General features: G+C 40.0%; 2 protein-coding genes across 2 annotated transcripts; one reads left to right on the top strand and one right to left on the bottom strand.

Moving 5' to 3' along the window:
• The first annotated feature begins 90 nt into the window (after nucleotides 1-90).
• Nucleotides 91-7,900, top strand: nr2e1 (nuclear receptor subfamily 2, group E, member 1). The gene is made up of 9 exons (XM_038727155.1): nucleotides 91-631; nucleotides 3,396-3,541; nucleotides 4,160-4,247; nucleotides 4,614-4,849; nucleotides 5,437-5,583; nucleotides 5,925-6,021; nucleotides 6,136-6,285; nucleotides 6,466-6,571; nucleotides 6,862-7,900. The coding sequence occupies exons 1-9, from the start codon at nucleotides 571-573 to the stop codon at nucleotides 7,022-7,024; spliced, it is 1,194 nt and encodes a 397-aa protein (XP_038583083.1). The 5' UTR covers nucleotides 91-570; the 3' UTR covers nucleotides 7,025-7,900.
• A 1,224-nt stretch (nucleotides 7,901-9,124) lies between these two features.
• Nucleotides 9,125-23,298, bottom strand: snx3 (sorting nexin 3). The gene is made up of 4 exons (XM_038727156.1): nucleotides 23,103-23,298; nucleotides 13,568-13,663; nucleotides 13,080-13,204; nucleotides 9,125-10,002 (listed from the first exon to the last, which is right to left on the bottom strand). Exons 1-4 carry the CDS (start codon nucleotides 23,262-23,264, stop codon nucleotides 9,897-9,899), a joined length of 489 nt encoding a protein of 162 aa, XP_038583084.1. The 5' UTR covers nucleotides 23,265-23,298; the 3' UTR covers nucleotides 9,125-9,896.
• Nucleotides 23,299-23,314: the final 16 nt, after the last annotated feature.

Genomic DNA, 23,314 nt, shown 5'->3' with positions numbered 1-23,314 from the left:
AAGTGGATGAAGGAAGTGGAGATCTCCACCCTCCAGCCTCCCCCTGACACTTCTCACAAATATTACCAAGGCTTATTTGAGGAGCTCGCACCAGAAAGTCACATCGTGTCGTGGTTTAACAAGCTTTCACCTGTCAGAATATTCGAAAATTGATTATTCAAATTTTTCCCCAACCGGTGTTGCGCCTTCGGATGCGCTACAGGCAGCGTTTTTATTACTCCAACTTTATGCACCGGTTGGAGGGCTGCTGTCGCCGTTAACCGGTCGCTGTCCCGGGGCTGCAGTCCAGTTCTCCGCCAGTAGCCTACAGGGACCCTGCATATCTGAGGCGAAGATTGTCTGACACAATGTACAATCGCGTGTCTTAATTTGGGGTCGTCGATCGGAGATCTACTCTCTGTCAAGTTGGGCAACTCGGGATACTGACCGGCCGATCTCTTCGCTCCAGGAAAAGCCTTGAACGAAGGTGCTGCTGTTTCACGAACTGTATTGTTTCTGTCAGCAAGAATAAGAAGAGAAAGTGGACTTTTTGTTTTTTTATTGTGAACTTTATCATAAAGTCGACTATTCATGATGAGCAAACCCGCCGGCTCAACAAGTGGTTGTCTGGATATCCTGAATGTCAAATCAAGTAAGTGCCGCCTTTCTCTTCCCAGATGCCTCTGGAGAATATTGAGCAGCCCAGTGTGTTAGAACAAGAAGTCTATAACAGGCCTTTCTCTGTCACGGAGTGTAAAAAGTTAAAGTTAGAATAAACCTGCTGTGCATTGGCGGCCCAGTTACTTAATCGACTTGATATTTCTCATGTCATCGGAGCTTCACTCCAGTAGGAGATAATTAAGTCAGTTCATTCCTGGTGTTAAACGCGACTAGTTATCCGTAAGAAATAGCTGTCGTCCGTGTCTTTTTCCGAGCCTACACACACGGTTGGATGCGTCAACTCTGTGTCCATGACTGATCAAGTAAAGCGCCCTCAGCCTGATTGGAAAGACGTCTCTTAAGAAACCTTTTTGTAAAGTTGGGAGGTAAAGAAATAATATTCTGTATGGATGCTCCGAATACGCCTCCTGCGTCCCACTTGATGCCACTTGTTGCCTGTAATTTCATTTTCAGCAATGACTTTAAAAGAGTAATAATGCTATAAACAGAGAGATATTTAATCACAGATATGATTTTAAAGTTTAAGATGCATCCTTCTCTTACATTAGGCTACTGTACTTGTTTGCTCTTTTGACAAATGAATAAACAGCGCTTATCTTCATGTCATGCGCGCGCTTCTGTAGCCTACTACTATAAAAAATACTTCATTTAGCCTAAATAATTAATAATGAATGTATTCAGTGATTAAAATTAAATTGTTGAGTATTTTTCTCGTGGTACAGAAGATCTTCTTGTAGTTTAAGGTTTTAGATTAAATTGGAATGGATGCCTTTTTTTTTCGTAACCTTTGTAATTATTCCTCTGTTATAATGAAATCATATGAAATCCCACTTGGATTTTAATATAGGCCTACAGCAGGCTATTTTTCTTTTTCAAAAGATGGGAGATTTCGGGTTACATTTACGTGTGCCTGCCTGTTTTTTTCAGTATCGTTTGACATCACCAAATAAGCTTTATTCGTGTGAAACCGTTGCTGCTGATGTTTTATCCTCAAGTAGGCCTACTCAAATGTATTTAAAATGCTGTAGATAAGCAAAACATGTAAATTAAAAATAAGCAGTGCCCACTACAACATTACAACCACTGTCATTCAAGTTCATACCCACGTTATGGGTGGTCAATGGAGACATATCCTGCACTCAGTAAAACTTAATTTCCAGTTCTTTTACCAGGTTTTCGCCTTGATGGTGATTACGTTAATAGAATATGCCATATATCTTCAAGCAATTACTGCACACAATAGAGAGGAATTGGACCCCCACAGCGGGAAGTTAAATACATTTCCACCCTTCAAAATTAAATTGTGCGTAATTTTATTTAATTGGCTCTAAGCAATCTACAGTTTGATATTTGTTTGAGCTCATCTTTTAAATATTATGAAATATTGCGCATTTTTCATTTATGTTTAATTTAAGTTTACATTTTTAGTGCGCAGATGAACTTGACCTGCTTAACGTTGGTTTATTAAATATCTGTTAATCAGAAAGCGTAGGCCTACATTTAAGATTTGTTTTTTTAGTTTAAAAATATATAGATTCTACCTGGCTTATAGACTAAACTACATATATAATCTGTTATAGCCTACTATTTTTTTTATTTCTCCCATGATGAAAAGCTGACTTTTAACAGGCCAACACTGACTTAAACTCTCACCAGGCATACATGCTACATAAAAAGTTGGCTCTCTCCATCTTATGGTAATTACACGGCTGTGGCCAACAGTTAAATAGCCTACACGGCCTTCTGATTCTTAATAATCTGGCAATTGAAGCCCTATAACTCTCTACTGAAGTCGTTGTTTTTGCTGTTGAGTGGTTATTCCCATGCTACCCTTTTTGACGGGTCACTGGTGAATCAATGAGCAGGTGGCAAAACGTCAGAGTAATTACATAGACGGCTTTTCCCTCCAGAATGAAAAAAGAAACTCCCTCGTGTGCATACAAATATACTTCTATAGGTTTGAATACAAAATCGTCACATAAAAAAAATCTAAATTTTCATCTACACCGGGGTCGATTTACATACACTTCATTTGAGTTGGTGAAACGAGTTGGTGCGTATTATTCTCATGGTGCAGTGTCACTCCCTAATCCTGGGGCCTATAGACCTGCGGGATAAAGCAGCTGTCGAGTCCCATTATGAAGGGGAGTTGGCAGCTTGTCGAGATCCAGGCAGTCAGACGAGGTTCAATGGGGGAAAATCATTAAGTTAACACTTTCCCCTAATGTCTCCATTGTGCGCCCTCAGGCCATTGTCTTAGAGAGCTCAGATATGACGCTTCCCACCGGACTTTATTCTAGAAATGTGCGCCGTGAATTCCCATGCTCAGACGAGATGCGGGGCGCTGTCCAGTGAGTGGGTATATGGGGGGGGGGGGGGGGGGGGGTCGGACAAAAAGAAGTAATTTGTAGGGCGATTTGTCCATAGATCAGCGGAGTACATTTTGGGCATTTACTGTATGTCCACAGTGCCGATTCAAGCAGCTGACCTGAAACTCACTTTACCAAATTACAAAACTAAACTGCAAAACAACAGTAAAGAAACGGTTTTCTCAAGTTTTGTGTCCTGGCAATTTATCCAGATTTTCAATGTTCACGACAATAGTAGGCCTATATGATTAAAGTCACAATTAGAGAGGACGTTTTATCCATTTAAAATTAAGCCGAACGCCTCCCAGTGCTTGATAATTAAGTGCATGTTATGTAGGGCCTAACTGAAATTTGGGCCTTTCTCAGGTCGGATTCTGGACATCCCATGCAAAGTGTGTGGCGACCGCAGCTCAGGTAAACACTATGGTGTTTACGCCTGTGACGGCTGCTCAGGATTCTTCAAGAGGAGCATCCGCAGAAACAGGACCTACGTCTGTAAATCTGGCTCTCAGGTGAGGCCTCCTCCTTATTTCTTATATATCCTCGTTTTATTCTCCTTTTCACACAGGCATGAATTTGCTTGGCAGAGGGGCAACCTCTATAAGTTACATATGAATACATTTTTGCACAAATATTTGTACCGAATTAAGCAAACTGTAATGGGATGCCTACCCATTCATAGTCACGTGTGCCTAATAATCTGTCACGTTCACTCCAATATCTTATCAACAAGCTGCAGTAACTGCGCATGTCCAAAGCAGCTTTATGCAGGAAATGCGCATTTTACGGGCAGATTCGATTTGTTTTCCCTCTCTTTCGCTGTATTAAGTCTCCCTTCATTAGCCTAATAGTGTCATGCATCCACCATTAAGTATTTGGCTAAACACCGCTCTGCTATAATATACCAGGTGTAATCCAATCTAATGTGATGGCTCTAAGGCGAGGATTTAGGCAGCAGAGGGCGGGATGGTGTATTTATCCTCTAGGATGAGGCCGCACTAGACCCGCGGGGGAGCAGGTCGATAACTACAAGATAATAGTGCGATCTTTCACCTGGTGACTGGCCTCCCACGAAGATGATAGCGGAGAGAAATTCAATTGAAGGTGTAACTCTATTTTTCTCTGTACAGGGTGGATGTCCCGTCGACAAAACTCACAGAAACCAGTGCCGAGCGTGCCGTTTGAAAAAGTGTCTGGAAGTGAACATGAATAAAGACGGTAAATGGCCTTTAATTGAGTTATCACTTTAGCTATAGACATGCCATGCGGTGGCGTTTCGATTCGAGGTGGGCTCCTCTGATGGAAAAGTATTAAGGCTGTTCATCAAGGCTCAAAAGAAGTAACAGGTTGAGAATTACATACTCTTATTGTAGAGTGGGTATTATTTATACTCTGCTAGCGCATTATTAGATTATCCTACAGCTCATTAGAGTTAATTATTTTTTCTTTCACACAAAATTTGCACTTTGAGTCCTTAATTGTAGGAACAGTTATTCAACAGCAATAAACAAATTAGATAAATAAGCCACTCACTCCTGCAGAGATCATTCCTTTACTCTGTGTCCCTGCTGTCCCGTTTCACAGCTGTTCAACACGAGAGGGGGCCCCGGACGTCCACCATCCGCAAACAAGTCGCTTTATATTTCCGGGGCCACAAAGAGGTGAACGGTTCATCAACCCATTTCCCGGGATCCTCTCTGCCCGGCCCGCCCTTTTTCACCACGGTCACGCAACTGGAGCCTCATAACCTTGACATGAGCGCGGTAGCCACCACACCGGAAAGACAGGCCATCGTGGGTCTGGCACAGCCCACCCCTAAGGTACATTTTGGGATGTCTTATAAACAACTGATTTATTATGAGTTCTTTATAAGATGTTTTTCACCTCCAAGTAAATCTCTGTACTATATATATATATATATATAATATATATATATATATATATATATATATATATATGTATGTAATATACATAAAGCATATTGTGCTTGTGTGTGTGTGGTGTGTGTGTATACACACACAATGCTTTCTTTAAAGTTTGCATCTGCTATTTATAGCATTTTATGTCATTTGTGTCATGTCATGTAGAATTATCAGAACATTCAATTCCTTAATAGTTTATTATTTGTATTATGGACTTCCCAAATGTTATTATAGGATTACAGTTTTTTCATAAGGGTTAGAAGTTGAAATTCTTGCCCCGATTTAGCAGCCTGTAAGAGCCACAAATCTGCCTATTAGATTTCCAACTGTAAATCCACCACAAACCACACTAATAATTATAAAAGCAGGTGCTGGAGCTTGGAATTTGTCCTTTGTTGTTCACCATTCTGTGAACTGTGTTTCATTATTACCACAAGCTGATACATGATGGTGATAGTGATGATGATCTCTTTCACTTCCTCCAGTATCCCCATGAAGTCAGCGGCACCCCCATGTACCTCTACGAGGTGGCGACAGAGTCTGTGTGCGAGTCTGCGGCGCGCCTCCTTTTCATGAGCATCAAGTGGGCAAAAAGTGTTCCCGCATTCTCCACGCTCCCCTTATCTGACCAGGTACTTGGTTTGAGGGAGAACTTTAGTGACGAGTTTTAAACAAAGAGTCCAAATACTGTCCTGTAGGGCCCTTTTAACTGAAAACTGTCAGAAGTTGATTTGGTCCAAAACTGACATAAACATATTTTACTTGATATAATTCCAGTTTAAAAGATGACGTTAGAAGCTATAACCTGAAAGCCTTACCAAATGAACTCCCCCGAGTGCAAACAATGTCTATCATGTTTTATGCAAAGAGTTATTATTGTACTGGTACTTAATAAGATTCAAAAAGGCTAAAAATAGAATAAATTTTTGCTTCATTGTGTACACAGTTTAACAGAAACAATTCCTCTTTGCAGCTGATTCTGTTGGAGGATGCTTGGAGGGAGTTATTTGTTCTGGGCATCGCGCAGTGGGCCATTCCTGTGGACTCCTCTACTCTTCTTGCCGTTTCTGGTATGTACAAGGCACAAGAGAGCTCATCTGAATACAGGCCACTGACAGGCCTCACAAGTGCAAGCTGCTGTAGTGTTATCCTGCATTATGACAATTTCACCTTTTTCTTCATAGGAATGAACACTGAAAACACAGAGTCTCAGCGGATGAATAAAGTCATGTCTGAGATACAAGCACTTCAGGAGGTGGTCACCAGATTCAGACAGATGCGTCTTGATGCAACAGAGTTTGCCTGTTTGAAATGCATTGTGACATTCAAAGCCGGTCAGTACCCTTTTCTCACTGGGTATTACGTTTACCGGAAAGAATTATTTGAAGCTTCTCTGCTGCTTCAACCAAAATCTGGAGAGGGAAGGGGAATAAAGCAAAAGTTATTTTAGTGCGTCATTATTTATGTATTATAACACCTTTTTCAATAGTTAAAACCCTGCCTCTGTCTTACAGTTCCCACACATGGCAACACTGAGTTAAGAAATTTCCGCAACGCCAGCGCCATCGCTGCACTACAAGACGAGGCACAGCTCACTCTCAACAGTTACATACACACCAGGTAAGATCCAACTAAATCAGTCAGTTAGTCTATCTATCTTAAGCTCATGCATCTTTACACATGCGCCGTCTCCTGCTGATAACTATTAGCAGCCAGATTCATTATAAAGTTAATGAGGCAATAAGCAACTGTAGTCTCCTATAATTGTGCACAGATGCGACAGCTGAACCTCACTTTTAATTAGCAGCTATTTGTCCCAGGTGTGCGTTAATTGGATAGGCTGCGTCAGACAGTCTGCACATAAAACCAGAGAAAGGTGTCCGTTTTTGACCTCCAGCAATGTGTTTCAGGTACCCGACTCAGCCCTGTCGCTTCGGGAAGTTGCTCCTGCTCCTGCCAGCGCTCCGCTCGGTCAACCCGTCCACCATAGAGGAGGTATTCTTCAAGAAGACCATCGGCAACGTGCCCATCACCAGGCTCCTCTCCGACATGTACAAGTCCAGCGATATATGAATTCCTGCCATCTGTCCAGGCGCACGGAAAAGACTTGAGCTGAAGACCTAGAGACTCAGACAGAATGTCAAATCACAGCAGGTGTAACCATGGGCTGAATTTCTGCTGAGTACAAAATCTCTTTAGGCCTAGGCTCCACTGAAACAAAGACTGCAAAACAGCCAGACTTCACCAAGTATCCTGTTAACAGTTGCTCTAGTTAAGGATTAGCATGTAACTTTCATTATAGAATTACCTGTAAGATACTGCAATCTCTGGTGTGGGCGCAGACAGCCTACAATGTTTAAAAATTGCCTAAAGACTCTGTAAAGCACCTGCCGAGTGTGTCTGACGAAGAAATGTTATATATTTAGAAGTTTTTTTCGAGTGTCTATGAGACCAATGAGCTTGACGACCAATTCAGTCTTTTATTGCTGTGTTCAATCCCAGTGGAGGAAACCAAAAAAAGATGATGCATGCATAATGGGGGGGATGAGAATCGCTGTCCCTCGATCTGGTGCTGAAACCAAACGCACGGGGCAATGAAGAAGAGGCGTCAACACTATGAAGAATTGGGAAGGGGGTGGGAGGGCTTTTAAAGGATATGCTTGCATTGCCTCCTGACTGTAAAACTACATTCATCTGAAGATGGCATTTGTATTTAAGTGGTTACTGTCCTGTTTGTGTCTGTGTGTCCTATATAAGGCGCGGCATTAAAAATGTTTAGGTCAACTTTGTGAAGTTAGACACTAACACTGGATAAAATAATATTCAGCACTTGGAAATGTTTTTGTGGGGCTGTGATGTTATATATTTGGAGTTATAACTATTTAGAGTTGTAACCAAGAGAATAAAAGACACAGAATTAAACGGTTTTCAAATAACCTAGTTATAAAACTAGCAGCTGCGGTTATGAAACTTGCTTATACTAAACATCATTGCAAACGCACATCTAATTTTGCTGTAAATGTAAAGTACAATTTCAAGATTTCCCAGTAACACTTTATAACAGTACAAAACACGTGCTTAAGTAATTAATAACCAATGTAAGCTTCATGATGATTTAATGTGGAAAATATCATGAACTCCTGTTCCTCACCATTAAGACATGATCCTGACTATGAGTTTGTGTTATTTGTTATGGTTTCATGGATCATTAATTTATGATTGTTCTTTTAAAATTAGTAGATATATTAATGTGTATGACACCATATTAGCTGGATCCAGTAACATAAAAAAAACTTTCAGAGCTATGCATTTGTGCAGACTCTCTGAAAGCAGAACACAGTTTTTCATAAAAATATAAAGCTGTTTTTATCAAACTGGTATGTCACATTTACAGGATTTGGGGACACACGTTTAAAACATTATAATGGCCAGACATGTTTAAGCTAACAGAATGGCCACAGGCCTATCAAATAAAGTGACTACTGAGTGTAACTAAGATACATTAAGCGTTTATCATTACTTACTCACGAAACATTACCATATCTAACAAATCGCCTGGTTGACATGTGTCCCTTTATGTAAACTCATGTTGTGATACTAATTTTGAAATGATTAGTTAATGTAAATTCATTAAAAGTACAAGTATAATAAGCTGCTGCTCTGCTTCTAGAGGGGCTGATCAGCTGCATAGATCAGAAATGCCATTTTCTAAGTAACTGGACTCAGTTCATTTGGTGTCATAAAAATTCATGTATGAACAAACTGCAAATTAACAACAATTTGTTGATGATCTATAAACCGTTAGCTAATTACATAAACCCACAGTGACTTGATCATACCGATACATTAATTCATGCATTACATGATCACAATTCATACGTTGTTTATGCATTATTAAGTATGCATTTTTTACCCTTATTATAAAGTGTTACTGATTTCCCTTTAGAAGGCACCTACTCTATTCTAAATAAAAACTCAGGACTGTTTTAATAAACTCTGTAATTAGCCAACAGCCTAATCGTATTTGTAATGAAGATGACAGAATATGTATTTATTGAACAGTAAATTTGTGATATTTGGAATGGTTGTGGGCAGCTTGCAGTAGTTGACTATCCCATGTTGAGCATTAGACAGGTCAAGAGTCCAAAATCAACAAATGTAATAATGCTCGGAGACATTTCACCTATTTTATTGGAAAATCTTCAAAATAAACAAAAATGGCACAGCAGTATACAAATCTCAAAATGCATATAGCCAGTAGAAATACTGTAGTTCCCTCTGTGTAAATTACTTTTTTCTTGCTAGAAAATCATTGTGATAACTGGGCAAGTGCTGGTTGATATTCTCTCTCACACACTCTCTCACACACACACACACACACACACACACACACACGCTTCCTTTTGAAGACAGGATCAACCAAGTGTGATTTGAAAGTCAAGGCCCATCAAATATACAGTGTGTGTGTACATATATAAGTGTATGTGTGTGTATGTGTGCTTAGTTATGGTGAGCAACATGCCAGTAAAGGATATTTATATAATGGGAAACCCTGTGGGTCTTTACAAGAGCTTTGCATACATAGAACGCTCATTCAATGTTACTATATAAATGAATATACTCAAGACATAGCTAAATGATAAATACATAATATATCCATGTTAGTGGCATTTCCAGACAAAGAGAAATTACTATAAATAACTTTCAACCACAGTTATGTGTCGAACATTCTCCAATTAGAAAGTGAAAACAAACACCGATCAGGGTCACTAATTAAACGAAAAGAAGCAGTGAACAATATTACTTTGGGTGGGAGGGGAAGTTGACATTGAAATGTTTATTGTCTGAGAGAAACCTGTAGTAGTGAAGAGAGCTTTGGGTTGTTGGGCCACGCTGGGCTGAGCAGGGCCGAGCCAGACCTGGCCAAGCAGAGCCATCCTTTTATTCAGGCTTGTCTTATTTTGGATGGGGTGTAGCTCTTGTCCACAGACTCGTCCTGTAAAAACATGTGCAGGCATCGTTCGTTCTGAGCTAGTGGGTGGCCTGCCACTCTGAAACAGACAAAAAGCAAAAGACAACGCTTGATGAAGTGGACACGAGAACACACAGAGGTTGGCAGGAGCATTGCACTTACTTTAAGAAACCTGGGAAAAGATTTAGCATTGATGACCAAATTGGAAAAATACAAACAAGTCAAGGAATCACTTGTAATGTGGTGGAAGTGAGGCAAGGGGTCATTTAACAGTTTCACCTTTTTGTGTTAACGTAAAAGTTGCCACCTCTATACGTGTTTATACAGGAGATTCAAAAAGTTACAAAAAGAAAAGGAAAGCAGTAAAAACAGAAGTGTCATTCTACAGGTTTAAGTTAAGATATTTAGTTCCTTGATGTTTGAATGGATGTCCTTTCACTGATTTGCTAACCAAAGGCTACAGAGTTAAACCACCACCCCAAACATCTCCCAATGTTTCATATCATGACAGTACAAATTCACCTAACATGTTGCTCTGATACAAGTTCTTAATTCATGCCCAGTGTCATCTGTCAATGTATCAATTACGTAAAACATGATGCTCTTTAATATTCACGCCCAAAAGATAGAAACTGTAGCCTATTGTGTAGATAATTAGCATTTATTTTGTTTATGTTTGCCTTTATTTATTAACCGACAGTATAGACATATACAGTGTGCCAACTCTATAGTTATTTATAGTATGGACTTTATACTTATCATAGCATACTGTTTTTGCAGTTCATGTACAATAAATGAACATACTTTTACAAAAGGAAATGACAATACTCAAACTGTGACTCTAATATGCCACTGCCAAATGTTTTCCCAAAAAGTTATATTTATTTTCTGGAGGCTCCAGGAGCCGTTTCACCAACATCCACAATTACCTTCAAATTTCTCAATTTCCACTGTGCGAAGCATTATTGTGGAATAGTGTCTAACAACAGCACACTCAGAAATAAAAGGGTTTATGCTATCCTGTGTTTAAAGTGCCAACTGTGAACTGCAACGTCCCATGTTACATATCATCTCTCTTCTGTTTCTATAATAAAAAAGGCACAAACTGTGAAATACATCTGTTTTCTTTTAGTATACTGACTTGTTCAGAGTATATGTTATTTAGTCACTTTTCCAGTGCGAAGACATAACATACTCAAAACCTGCTTGTATACAATATAGTATAGGGTATGGATATGGGACACATTGTTTAACAATCTCTGCAAAAAGGGATGCCTGTTTGTCATTGATGAAGAGGCTTACTGACATTTTGAAAACCTTCACCATATATACTGACTAGCAGCCCAGAGACAACTGTAGATGTCACATACAGCAATCAGCTATTTACATCAGCCACATGACTACTGTGCATTTAATATAACTCTTACACACACTGGTTTATGGATGTGGACGTGTGGCCACAAGCTTTTATTACTGTAAAGTTTTCTCTCATCTCCAAACTATAAAAAAGCAAGTGTCAATAAAAACTTGTGGAGGGGAAAGACGCATCAAGAATAAAAGATTCACAGGAGCTTCTGTAAGAGTTTCAACAACCAGTAAAGTAGTCAAAGACGACAAACTACCATTTGAAGTCACATTCAGGAGCAAGTGGGGAACTTCTGTTACACAACATAAGTTAAAGTAAATGAGGTTTACTTTTGTAACTGGGCTGTTCCCCAATATCTATATTTATATTGTGGTATGATTAACTTGAATTAATCTGTACTTTATATCACCTTCATTTCAGCTGTAGGTTATCACTACATCCACAAAATACTGTATGTTTGAAGATGTGTTTAGCTCTGTTAAAGCCACTTTGACATCAGGCTTCCCTGAATGTCCCTTCACATGACGTAAAGGAGCTTAATGAGAATGAGCCAGCGCACCTGAGACCCTAAAAGATCTAATTTTTCAAATGGTAACTTTCTCAGAACAAATCAACATGATGACATTGTACATATGCATGCATCTTAACCTCTAATGGGAAATATTTTGGACAAATTAAGCTGCCTGGGGGGGAGGCACTCAGCACGCACAGGTCAAATACCGATCACTGTGCAATCAAGCTTGCCTCCAACAAATGCTGTTTAATAGGTTTTTGGAAATGTTGACATTGAGGACAAGGTGCAGCACAAGCATGTTGCAATCTCAAGGCCTTGCCTGCTTTTTGAAGTGGGTATGTAGCCTATCTTTTTTACCTGAACCATGAATTATGTTTGACTAGCCTAATCAAAAAGTGATGTTATCTCCTCTCCTCCTTCTCACTTGTTTCACAGCAACAATCATGTTTACCATTCCGAAAGATTTCCTCTTCACAATGCACTCAATCACAGATGAAACAATGCACCCCGCCACATCGGCCAGTATTAAGTCTGAACAATGATATGATCAACAGCAGTGCTTCATTCATAGGAAGCAATGGGGGGAGAAAAATCTTAATTACCAACACATTCTCATCTTCTTTAAAAAAAAAAAAAATAATAATATATATAATATATATATATATATATATATATATATGGATTTTAATTTTCTCAACTGTCTTTGCACACTTAATATTCCAACAGGAAACATTGATGCATTTGCACATGAAACAAAGATAATGGCCAAGTCTGCAATCAAAGCAAATAATTACAATCACACTGTAACTTTTATTGTTCTGCAGCTGAAAATGGGGACATGCTGGATCAAAAATAAGCAGAGGTACACACACCATCCCACAGAACCACGCGCTGTAATTTGAGCTGCAATTATCATAAATTACACATCAACAATAAAACAAATGTGGGAAAAATTATGTTGCGCTCGAGTCCTCTCTGGTTGTTCTTGTCCTTTGCGAGGTAATTATAAAAGAGAATTAAGAGGGATAGTGTGAAAAAGACCTGTTTGTCTCTGCAGGTTCAGTTTGTTAACAATATGAAGAGAAGTGAAAAAGTTGAATCTACTTATTGCACAAAGTGTTTCATTGTTCTTAACAGTTAAAATAATTCCTTGCTAAGGTAGGAGCTGCAAACGACTGCAACTACAAACACAAAATTGTAAAGAATGAATTGTTTTCACCTCACCACGAAGTAGCGGAAGAACAGCGAAGGACGAAGAAGATGTGGAAAGGCTTACTTGTTGAGAAACTGCTCCAGACCCTGTCTCCGCTCCTCGATGAAAGAGTCATCAAATATCCCATCATCCCCTCGAAACGGAAGCTGCCGGATAAAAGCTTTTCCTGGGAGAGGTGGGACGACCACCTGAGATAAAAGAGCACCCACAGAAAGACAATATAGCAGCAGTTAAACAGGCATAAATGATTTATTAATTAAGAGAGTAAAGCATTTTTAAAATCATCTTATAGTGACTACAAAGAGCAGAATTTTTACATTGACTTCTGAGGCTAAAAGCGAGCTATGTTATGTTCCTCATTAATAGCAGGACAAAGAACACAGACCACATTTAGGTCGCATCTTCATTTACAAACTGCAAAGCTTCATAAAATATTTTAAGAACTCTCTGTTCTATACAAAAATACTGCATATGTGGTCAATGCTGTACATGCAGATTTGATACGCCAAGTACTCAAGAGCCTTTGTGTTGAGTTCACCTCAATGGCTCACCTTGCTTTCCCTCTCCAGCTCCGCTCTGAGCCACTCAAAGTCGCTGTACCGCCTCCGTACACAGGACTCCTTCAGCTTGAAGATGGGTAGGTTGGTCTGTGGACACACGGGCAGCAAACGGACACAAGTGTCACTTTTAAGTGTTGCCTTCATTTACTACTTCATTTATTGTATGTAGTGCTTCTATTTAATATTTTCCCAGTGTTTCCCATTAATTAACAAGACCTTGGTGGCCCGCCACAGCCTAATTTGCTCTGCCATAGTTTTAAAATAAACCAAAAAATATTTTTACACATCTTATAACATTTCAGACTTCTAAAGTTGTATTTTGTGGGTGCTGCTGTAAGCTTGCACGCTCACATACTTTGGCATCTGACTCAAGACAACCACTTTTATTTTGAGGTAACTAGCGTTGTGGTAACAAGTGTTGCAGTATGAGAGTCCTACCTGAAGAGAGGCTATAGAGTCTTCGTGTTATGCAATATGAGAACCATATACAACAGAATTTATCAGATTGGGTCAGACTTGATGAATATAGAGCAAGGATACACGCGACAATGCCCGGTTTTCAAGAAGAAGAAAACATTAAATTAATTTGTTGACTTTTGTTGCCATTTCATCACCATTTCTAGCTATAAAATGGTTTATGATCAAATAGTTTCCTAGAGCACAACATTGTTGACAAGAGTGCAAAGTTCTTCATAGATAGCCTCTTAATTTTGCACAAAATTAATACATTTAACTTTAAAATGTACAAAAACAAATTCTGGGGGGACCCCCGAGAGGGTCCGAGGCCCACCCACCATAGTCTCTTAAAATCCTGTGGGAAACACTGTTTTCCTTATAGATTTACTAGCCATTATTTTTTTTCTATTCATTGTTTCATCAGTAAAACATCAGAAAATGGTGTCTGCCACAATTTCCAAGAGCCCCAGTTGACGTCTTTAATAGTTTTGTCTCTAAAACCCAAATATGTTTCATTCATAATGCTTGTGTTTGAAAAACAACCAGAAAATGTTTTGGCAGTTTTGCTTGATAAATGACACAATTACACAATCAATTAGTCAACTGATTTTTTTTAACTGATTCAGCTCTAACTATATGTATATAGTGAACGGTTGCTCTCTTGCCACACTGTTTTGCAATAATTTCTTGACAAATGATGGCTCTTTAATGCAAGCGAGGCATGTAGTTAATGAGGCGTGCCAATATAATAAAATAATTGATACTTCTACTCAGAGATGAAACAACTGAACAAAATGGATCAGAAACTATTTCAGTCAAAAATGCCAAACAATTGCTTCAACCTTCTCAATGGTGAATATTTGCTGAATGTGTTTCACACACAAAATTTAAGAGATAACCTTCGACTTTAGGAAATTGTGAAGGGCATTATTTTCTGACTTTTGATAGACCAAACAGTGAATCGACTGATTGAGAAAATAATCTAACTTTTATGTCAGGCTCACAGGAACACCTTGGCCTGCATGATGCCATTTATACCAAAAGACAGGTTGTTTTGGGTAATGTAATCAGTGTAACTACCAGTAAGGTTAGTTTCTCCGGAGACTTAACTAGTAATGTCTCAGTACTGTGGCTTTAAAAACACCTTGAATGAGGTTTTAAACAGTGTCAGAATGGTTAATGTAGACCCCCACTATAGATGGTTAACAGACAACTCCCAACCAATCAGGGTTTGCACTTCCTGTGGAATTACTATAAATAGCTAAACAATTATCACTAGAAAACAGGAGGGAGCGATTAGGCCAACTTCAGGAAAAAGACAGTGAAAGGTTTTATTGTATTGGTTTTGTGCTTAGCCTTGTGTTATCTACTCTGACTTTATTAAAGGAGAAGAAAGAATGAAAAACAAAGACCCCTTCAAATTGAATCAAACTGAACAGAAAAATTGAAATTGGCCTCCAGGCAAAAAAAAGTTCACTTATGTTTTGCTCACCAAGGTCTGCTGCACTCCAAATGTTTTGCCATTTATTGTGTGTTCTTGTACACCAATGCACAGATGTGTGCGTAATTCTAAGTTGCTGTCGATGAGCACTTGAGAGAGCGAATTTCATATTAAAAAGGAGAGATGTTTTGACATTGACAAAAAGCATTGAGCAAACAGCACATTACAGCACAATGCCAAACCTCTTCACTAGTCCTGACAGCACATGGCCATCCCATGACAATGTACAAACACGAGGGAGAGTGAATGAGCATTTCATTGGTAGGCCACGTTCACAGAAGGTCAGAATGCATAGAGGAAGGAATCACAGGAACAAAGCAATTGAGCAAGTAGGTGCAGCATGAATACAGTGTGAGCAGCAGACTGATCGATGGGCAGAGGACTGTGACTGTGCGCCGTAGTGGGGATGGAGAGTTAACTAGAAGGCTGAGTAAATGGCTGAACAAAAGAGAAAAGGAGTGGGTGTACATGGTCATAAAGGAAGAGCAGGAAAACTGGAGGGTTTGGGAGCTTCATCTGGTCTGTGCAGACTAATTGAGGAGGAGGGAGAGCAGGAGTAGCCTTTTCACTCTCACGGTCTCTGCCTTTCAGTCTCTTTCCTCTTTATTTCCCTTGCTTTGCGATAAGTCAGATTTTCTGCCCTTGAGGCTCCTCTTATGGAGGTTTCAATGGGGAAAACGCAAGCGTCCGCTTCTTTCCCTCTTTGCCCCGTCCTCTCATACGTCTTCAAAATTATCGATCCTGCCCATATTTGGTGGGAAAATGAAAACTCATTTGATAAAATCTTTGACAACTGGAGCTGCCTGTTAACTGACATGACTGCGGTTTCATGTTTGACTGTAAAACAAATGTTACCTGGGGACATCATTAAAAGAGAATCTGGGCCAAAATCTAAACTCAGTTGACAGTTTGTGGCACGAAGTTTAGGATGTTCAGTTTTTGTTGGAACTGTACAGCACCACCCAAAACTACCTCCTCTAAAATGAATAAATAAAAAAAGCTGAATCAGCAGCTCTCTAAAAACAGAACATTATAGCCTTTCATGAAGGTAGGATCTGTTACAGGACTGTTTGTATGTATTATACTGCATTAGCTAGGCATACCTAATAAAACTGGCAAATGAGCGTACAATAATTTTACTTGAGTTGACAAAAATAATTGAGGATTGGCTCAGATTACAAGATAGATTACAAGATATTGGAGAGAGTCTGATCTGTGTCCTTGGTCACAAGTCATAAGACTTGCTGACTTGTTGATAATTCCTGATCTGCAGCTTGTGCTCGTTTATAAAGGGCAGGCCCAACAGACTAACTATCCTGCACATGTGAAAGCCATTGTAGCGGGAATTAAGCACTTTAAACATATGATTTAATTTGGTTTCTTTATGACATACTGTACGTTACACTCTACAGCATATTACTGTTACACGGTCCAAACCTGCAGTGATTTCCGGTTACTGACTATTCTGCATCGAGACATAATCGTGAGGTATCTAAGAATTTTTTCCCCCACCCCTAGGAAAGGCTGGTAAAAACGCAGCTAAAAGAGCCGCTGTATTGAAAGGGGCAGAGAAAACCTGAAGGTGACACAGAAAGTACTACATGCATTTGTATGTGACATATAAAGGAGGGTTGTGTCTGAGAAATACTAATACAATAAAAATGAGGTGTGGCTTGCACTGGAAAGATGTTTAATTTAACAGCTGATAAGTATCCCCTGTTACCACCTGATGTCAAAATCTGGTAAGGTTTTCAGACTATTGGTTAATTAGGCCTCTAACTTCGGTGTTAGTTGTAACATGAAAGCTGTTTTGCTCTCACCCCATGACACGAGTTTTGCCACTAGCGTTGCAGTTCTTTTTCTAAACAATTTTGTATCCATTTATTTGTGACCTTTCAAAAATATCAAAACACAGGCAGAAACCGGACTGTAGACATCCAAAATATAATTTTTAAAACTGTACAATAATAAAGTCGTTTACTATGATTAAAACCATAACATTGGTAAATACATTGGCTCTGATGATAGTTGCATTAAAAGGAGTATTTCCTTACTATGGTTATAATGAAATGGGTGTCTATAAACTCACTGCCACTCCCTCTTTCCCACTGCGTCTTTATGTGACTTACCAACCCTGAAAACGTCCCTTTCCCACTTATTTCAAGTTCTCTCCAGGTGAAGTTGTCAATGAGCCCCTCACTCCTCCCTTTTTCTCAGGTCACAGGAGAAGTGGATTATCTTAGCTTTATCACCGCAGTGCTCTAGCATTAACTCCACTCTCCCTTCACCGCGCTCTGTCCCTGCTGCGTCATGTTACTTCACAGCATGGAGCGCCGCAAAGTTAATCCCCACCACAACAGATCACAGTTACAGGTAATCTGCCACCGCCGTGACTCTAATCCCATCATGTGCACACAGAAAACACTTAAGCATGCGCAAGCACACACTGACGTGCATGAAGTATGCACAGGTGTTAAGTATAAAGATTTGACCAGTCACACAGTTAACAATGTAAATATAATACCCAAGGCATTTTAGCCTGTTTGTACACACACAGTCGAACTCGGACCCACTCATCTCTGCACAATGAAGCTAGCAGTGAGAGTGTAAGGAAAGAAAAGTCACCTGGCCTTTCAATCCTGTTGCCCTCTCAAACCCTATGATTAAGAGATTGGCCTTGCAGGACATGGGGAGGAATGAAAACAAGAGAACTGAAAAATGAGAGGTCTCACTCACTCTCTGTCTCTCACACACATACACAGAAAGAGGCGTTGCGTGAGAGCTCGACGAGTCAAAGATCAGGTTTCCCTAGCCTCTGTTCTCTTCACGGCTGGTTAGAGGTTAGGGCCTTGGTGTCTCAACTTACTGGCCCCTGCAGTGATTGGGACATGGGACCAGCCCACACCCAGCCGGGTCTTAGCATTTCATTAATTGTCAAAAAGGCACACTTTTCCTTTCTCACCTTCACTAAGGAACAGAATAAAAGATAAAGAAAGAAAGGAAGGTAAAATAAACCTAAGTTAGCAAAAACTCAAAGTCAAATAAACACACAAATAAGGAACTATGGTTGTACTAAAAGCAAGTGTAAAAGACAAAAAACACTGTTCTTTAAAAAATAAAAAAATAAAGAGCATAAAGCTAGATGTACCTCCTTCAAAGTAGACCTCCTGGCTTCACTTTCCATTATGAGTGTGCAAGGTGCAATCTACGCTCCATAGGAAGAGCATGTGATTCATAATGTGTGGGACACAATACCATAGGCTCATTGAAAACGGGTTGAAAAGAGGCAGAACCCTTAAAAACAGTGAGACAGAGAAAGAGCGAGAGAGAGGGGGGACAAAGATCACTCATCTCCTGAGAGAATAGTTCAAGGCCACCATGCATTAGCTTTTAGCAGGATGGATTAAGTCAAGTTTGAGAGTGAGCATCCTAAACCTCCCCCATGGCCCCTTCTTACCCCTCCCATATACTCTCCTTTCAGAATAATAGCATAAAAAATAGCAACATAAAACCATCTCATTGCATCATATTCCAAATTGGGGGGGGGAGACAGGGAACAAAAGCGTTGGGGCTGTAGGTCTTTTGCTCTCGCCTCTCCATGTACTCTCACACTCGTTCTCTCGCTTGCCGGCCCCTGCGGCCTGACAGCCTACCCTCTCCCCGACTCGCCTAGCTGGCAAAAAGCTGCTTTGTTGCCATAGTATCAACTCCCACTTTTGATACTGTCATTTCAAGTAGGATATGGTAGCCTTGATACAATATGTTCCCTATTTCCATTAAAATAGTTGTCGAAGAGGATGCTGTAGACTTTGGATTACACTTGACTGTGCCTGACAAGCCCCCCCCGACACACCCACTCCCCATCTCTCCCCATTTTATTAATGACCAAAGCCCCCCGCCCCAATGCCCAAATGGAAAAGAAAAAGAAAGAGAGAGAGAGAGAGAAAGAGAGAAAAAGAGGGGCTATGGGAGTAGAGAAGAGGAGGGGTGGAAGACTGAGTGAGAGTGCGCGACAGAGCTATAAGAGGCCTTTTATGTACTCCTATCCATAAACAAAGTGAGATCCCAAAGTTCGCTCCCCTGAATGTGCTCTCTGGATGAGATGGGAACCAACTAAAGACAAGAAAATTTGATAATACCCCCCCACACACACACACACACACCAACTCCAACCCCTGAGCGTCCAAACAAATACACTATGCTGCTTGAGGGGGTCCTCTCAAACCAGCAACAGCCAAAAAACATTACGGTGATATGATAGGACTCTGCAGAATAACTGTCCATTAGGAACCTGAAAAACACATGGAGAGGCAGAAAAGAAAAAACAACCAAACCTACTAGCTTCCTGTGGTCTATTAGCCATCTCAGAAACTAGCCTACGCTTAAAGCGAAGGGATTTAGATAAGAACAAAAATCCATTGTTTCAAAGTGACCCTGGACATTACGAGTCTGCTCAGGCAAAATGAGATATCCGCCTCCCTTCAGTATAAACTTAGCTTCCACCTCTTTAAAAACCTGACTGAAAGAAGTAGATCCCATTGATTTTGAACACAAAATGGAGGCCCGGCTGTCAACAAGTGACCGCGTAACCTGCCTAGCAGTCACTGTAACCAGTTGGCTTCAGAAAATGATAATCCAGTCTTCACACGACTTGTTTCACGACTTAACTTCACGAACATTCAGACACAAAGACTCAAAAAAAAAAGGGCATAAGCTGATTTTCACAGAGTCAAGACCAATTTTACAATCTTATAAAAGAATGAGAGCTTGCTCCAATACTATACAGTAAATCATATATAGATATCACAGGGACTTCAAAAACCACACTGTGAACTAGGCAACTGACTGCACACAGCTGGGAGTGAAATGGGATAAGTGGGCAATGGGGTAAAGGCTAGCAAGGGGGTAGCTTTTTGCCCTCCCATGGGTGGGGGGTGGGGGGTAAGGATGGAGAATAAATGCTTCAGCTCCCCCACACTTTGGCCAGTTTCATTCTTCTCTTCTCTCAATGAGGGGATTAGGCAGACTCTCTCAGTGTGGCCACAAGGGCTCTCTCCATTTCAGATGGATAGCGGGACAGCAATGAGAACAGGAGACAAGGGAATGAGTTCTAAAAACAAACTGTGTCGCATGGTTAGATGATAAAATTAAAGTAGATCTAAATATTATAGGTGCGATAGAAAAAAAAAAAGAGCAAAGCACATGCTATGCATTCCAGGCCGAGGCATTGTGGCCAACGCTCTTAACATGCTGGAGATGGAGTAAAATGCTTCTAAAGAAATCTGAAGAAAGGAGAAGGAGAGAAGCAAAGCAAAGTTGACACCACGTTTGTTGAGAAGTGAGGGATGCGCCACTTATTCTGTGGTATTATGCAAAGCAGGGTCACACAGGGCTATGAGGTGCACAATAATGCTGATTACACGCATATGCTAATTATTACACGCTAATCAAGTACAGTAGCCTTATATTCAACGCTAATGCCTGGAGACGGCTTCTCTTCCCTCAACCCATTTCTTTAAGGTAAAGGGAAACTATAAATACTTTAAGGGTGCTCAACAATCTAAATACTCCAGGCCACTAACTACAGGGGTGTCAGTCAAGTGAAATGACAATTTAAAAGATAAGAGATGAGGCAATCAGATGAGCCTAGTGACTGCCTGACAATTGCAGACTCTCAATACAGCCTACACATAAAAAAAATAAATAAATAAAATAAAAACATACAGTGGAGTCCTCAAAGAGCTCAATTTATGCTAAATTGTATGTGGTGACAAACGTGATGAAAAAAAAGACACAAATGACCGAATCTTTGGGGGAGGGGGGGGGGGCAAATCCTGAAAATAGTGGCATTTAAAAGACAAAGAATGCAACTTTTTCTTAGCCATTTGTGTCAGCTATGTATTGGATCAAGACTCTTACACCTGGTCATGGTGTTACTGAGCACTAACATTGACAATTCCTCTCAGTCCTATAGGCCGCTTGTTCTGGAGCTTTCACCCATTTCACACGGTCTTCATCAGCACATGGAGTTTGCTTAGTTTCCATTGAACTGTAGATATTCAAACTTTCTGTTGTTCTGAACACCTCTAGGATTTCTCATCAACGTTGGCCACATTTGAACATCTACAACCTGATGACAAATTAGCAAAACTATCTGCAGATAAAAAGTGTGTGATATGGTCGAAAGCGCCAAAAGAAGTGGGTAAGTAGACCTTGAGATCATTTTTCTCCCCCCAATAATTTAGAGTGCTCATCGTCTGCTAGTTGTTCATTCTTTGAAGTACAGAGTAGCGCTGTTAAAACATGGTCATACATATTTTTTAAAGCTGATTCGGTTCAATTTTGAAATTGTGCGTGACAGAAAAATGAACATGATACAGGATCTATGTTTGGTAATAGCTAGGATTGTCTAACCATTAATTTCCTCACAGATTGCTCAATAATGCCAAATTTTGGGATGTTATATAACCAATAGTCTAATATGTGAGATTTAATAAGCATTTAACAACCGATCATGTTTCTTTAGACCACCTAACAACTGCTTTACCAAATGATGACAGGAAAATCTGTAAGACAAAAAGCATTTGTTCTTCTCTACAAGTTCTTTAGTAGAGTTAAAGGAAGGAAGTGTGTCGGGAGAGGGGGGGGGGGACTGGTAAGGACCAGGCATCCTGTCTTCAGTTCCACAGAAGCTGACTTACTGAGTTATGTTCCCCTTTGGCCTAGTACTAGAGTATAACTTTGGATGTCTTTTGATGAATGGACAGCCAAGTCAGCACAGCTACAAACTAAAGCATTCTTAAACAAACCAACACCCCCCACTAAAGTAAGATTATAATGATGTGTGTATGGAAAGAAAGGCCTACCATCATGTTGAATAGGTCATTAATAACCCTAAGTGTGACCAATCTTATCTGTTCTTTGCCGTCAGAAAATGGGGTGTGGCTGGAGTTCAGCTCTAAATTGTTCAGGCAGGCTTTAACTTTTTGGAGGAGTTATTGGATCATGTTTTATTCAGCTTACTACACAGGTTCTAGAACTCCAATTTATTTGTAGACGTATAACTTATGTTAACTGGTAAAACAGCTCCTCTGTCACGCCACAGTTTGGGGGGGGGGGGCACTTGAGGCTAATGTAAACAAATTCCCTTCTAAGGCAGAGCAATAACGTTAGCAATTATTGTAAGAGCAAACATTAGCCAATAGGTTCGCTGTACTTGTTAACATTGTCAAAATCTCTCGACGACTTAACGATAAGTATCGTCTGGTCAAATAACTTAAGCGTTAACGGTTAACATTAACTTTAAAGTTAAACAGCTAACCAGTTTTAGCTAGTTTTGACGAGTGTTACTAGCCTGCTTGCTATCGTTGGCTAAATCGTTTCGAAAATAACATTTTGCTCTTTTTAGATAATCATACACACATTTAACGTTAAATATTGTCTTGTTTGACTGTAGCAATACTGATGTCAATGACTCATAGCTTTCCTTGACTACAGGAAAGACGTTTTTTTAGCTTAGGTAGCTAGCTTAAAAGCTAACGTCATTAGCACTTGTTACAGCAGGCTCACCTTCAGTCTGACTTCATACGTGGTAAATCTGCCTCTGCCGACCCCGATAGTCTCAGGGTTGCTCACATCAATCTCTAGAAAATTACTTGGGGGTCCGTAAGCGTCATTTAAGTTTTGAGGCTTGGAGAAGAGCCTTCTTGTATCAGCTATGGTATCAGCCATTTCTCTCCTGTCCTTCTAGCAGCTTGTAATAGTGTTAAGCTAGCCAGAAT

Source organism: Micropterus salmoides, unplaced genomic scaffold (assembly GCF_014851395.1).
Source record: "Micropterus salmoides isolate LMB-PRFRI ecotype aquatic unplaced genomic scaffold, ASM1485139v1 Ms_hic_scaffold_18, whole genome shotgun sequence".
Taxonomy (NCBI): domain Eukaryota; kingdom Metazoa; phylum Chordata; class Actinopteri; order Centrarchiformes; family Centrarchidae; genus Micropterus; species Micropterus salmoides.
The sequence above is the reverse complement of the archived record's forward strand: the minus strand, read 5'-3'. Positions and strand labels throughout refer to the sequence as shown.

What these genes read in the sequence shown, in the direction of transcription:
- snx3 (XM_038727156.1), bottom strand. Translation starts at nt 23,264, where the DNA reads ATGGCTGATACCATAGCTGATACAAGAAGGCTCTTCTCCAAGCCTCAA. An exon ending in CGTATGAAGTCAGACTGAAG is followed by an intron (nt 13,664 to 23,102) that starts GTGAGCCTGCTG and finishes GTGTGTCCACAG; the next exon opens with ACCAACCTACCCATCTTCAA. An exon ending in CTGGAGCAGTTTCTCAACAA is followed by an intron (nt 10,003 to 13,079) that starts GTAAGCCTTTCC and finishes TGTCTGTTTCAG; the next exon opens with AGTGGCAGGCCACCCACTAG.
- nr2e1 (XM_038727155.1), top strand. Translation starts at nt 571, where the DNA reads ATGATGAGCAAACCCGCCGGCTCAACAAGTGGTTGTCTGGATATCCTG. An exon ending in TATCCTGAATGTCAAATCAA is followed by an intron (nt 632 to 3,395) that starts GTAAGTGCCGCC and finishes GGCCTTTCTCAG; the next exon opens with GTCGGATTCTGGACATCCCA. An exon ending in TCTGTAAATCTGGCTCTCAG is followed by an intron (nt 3,542 to 4,159) that starts GTGAGGCCTCCT and finishes TTCTCTGTACAG; the next exon opens with GGTGGATGTCCCGTCGACAA.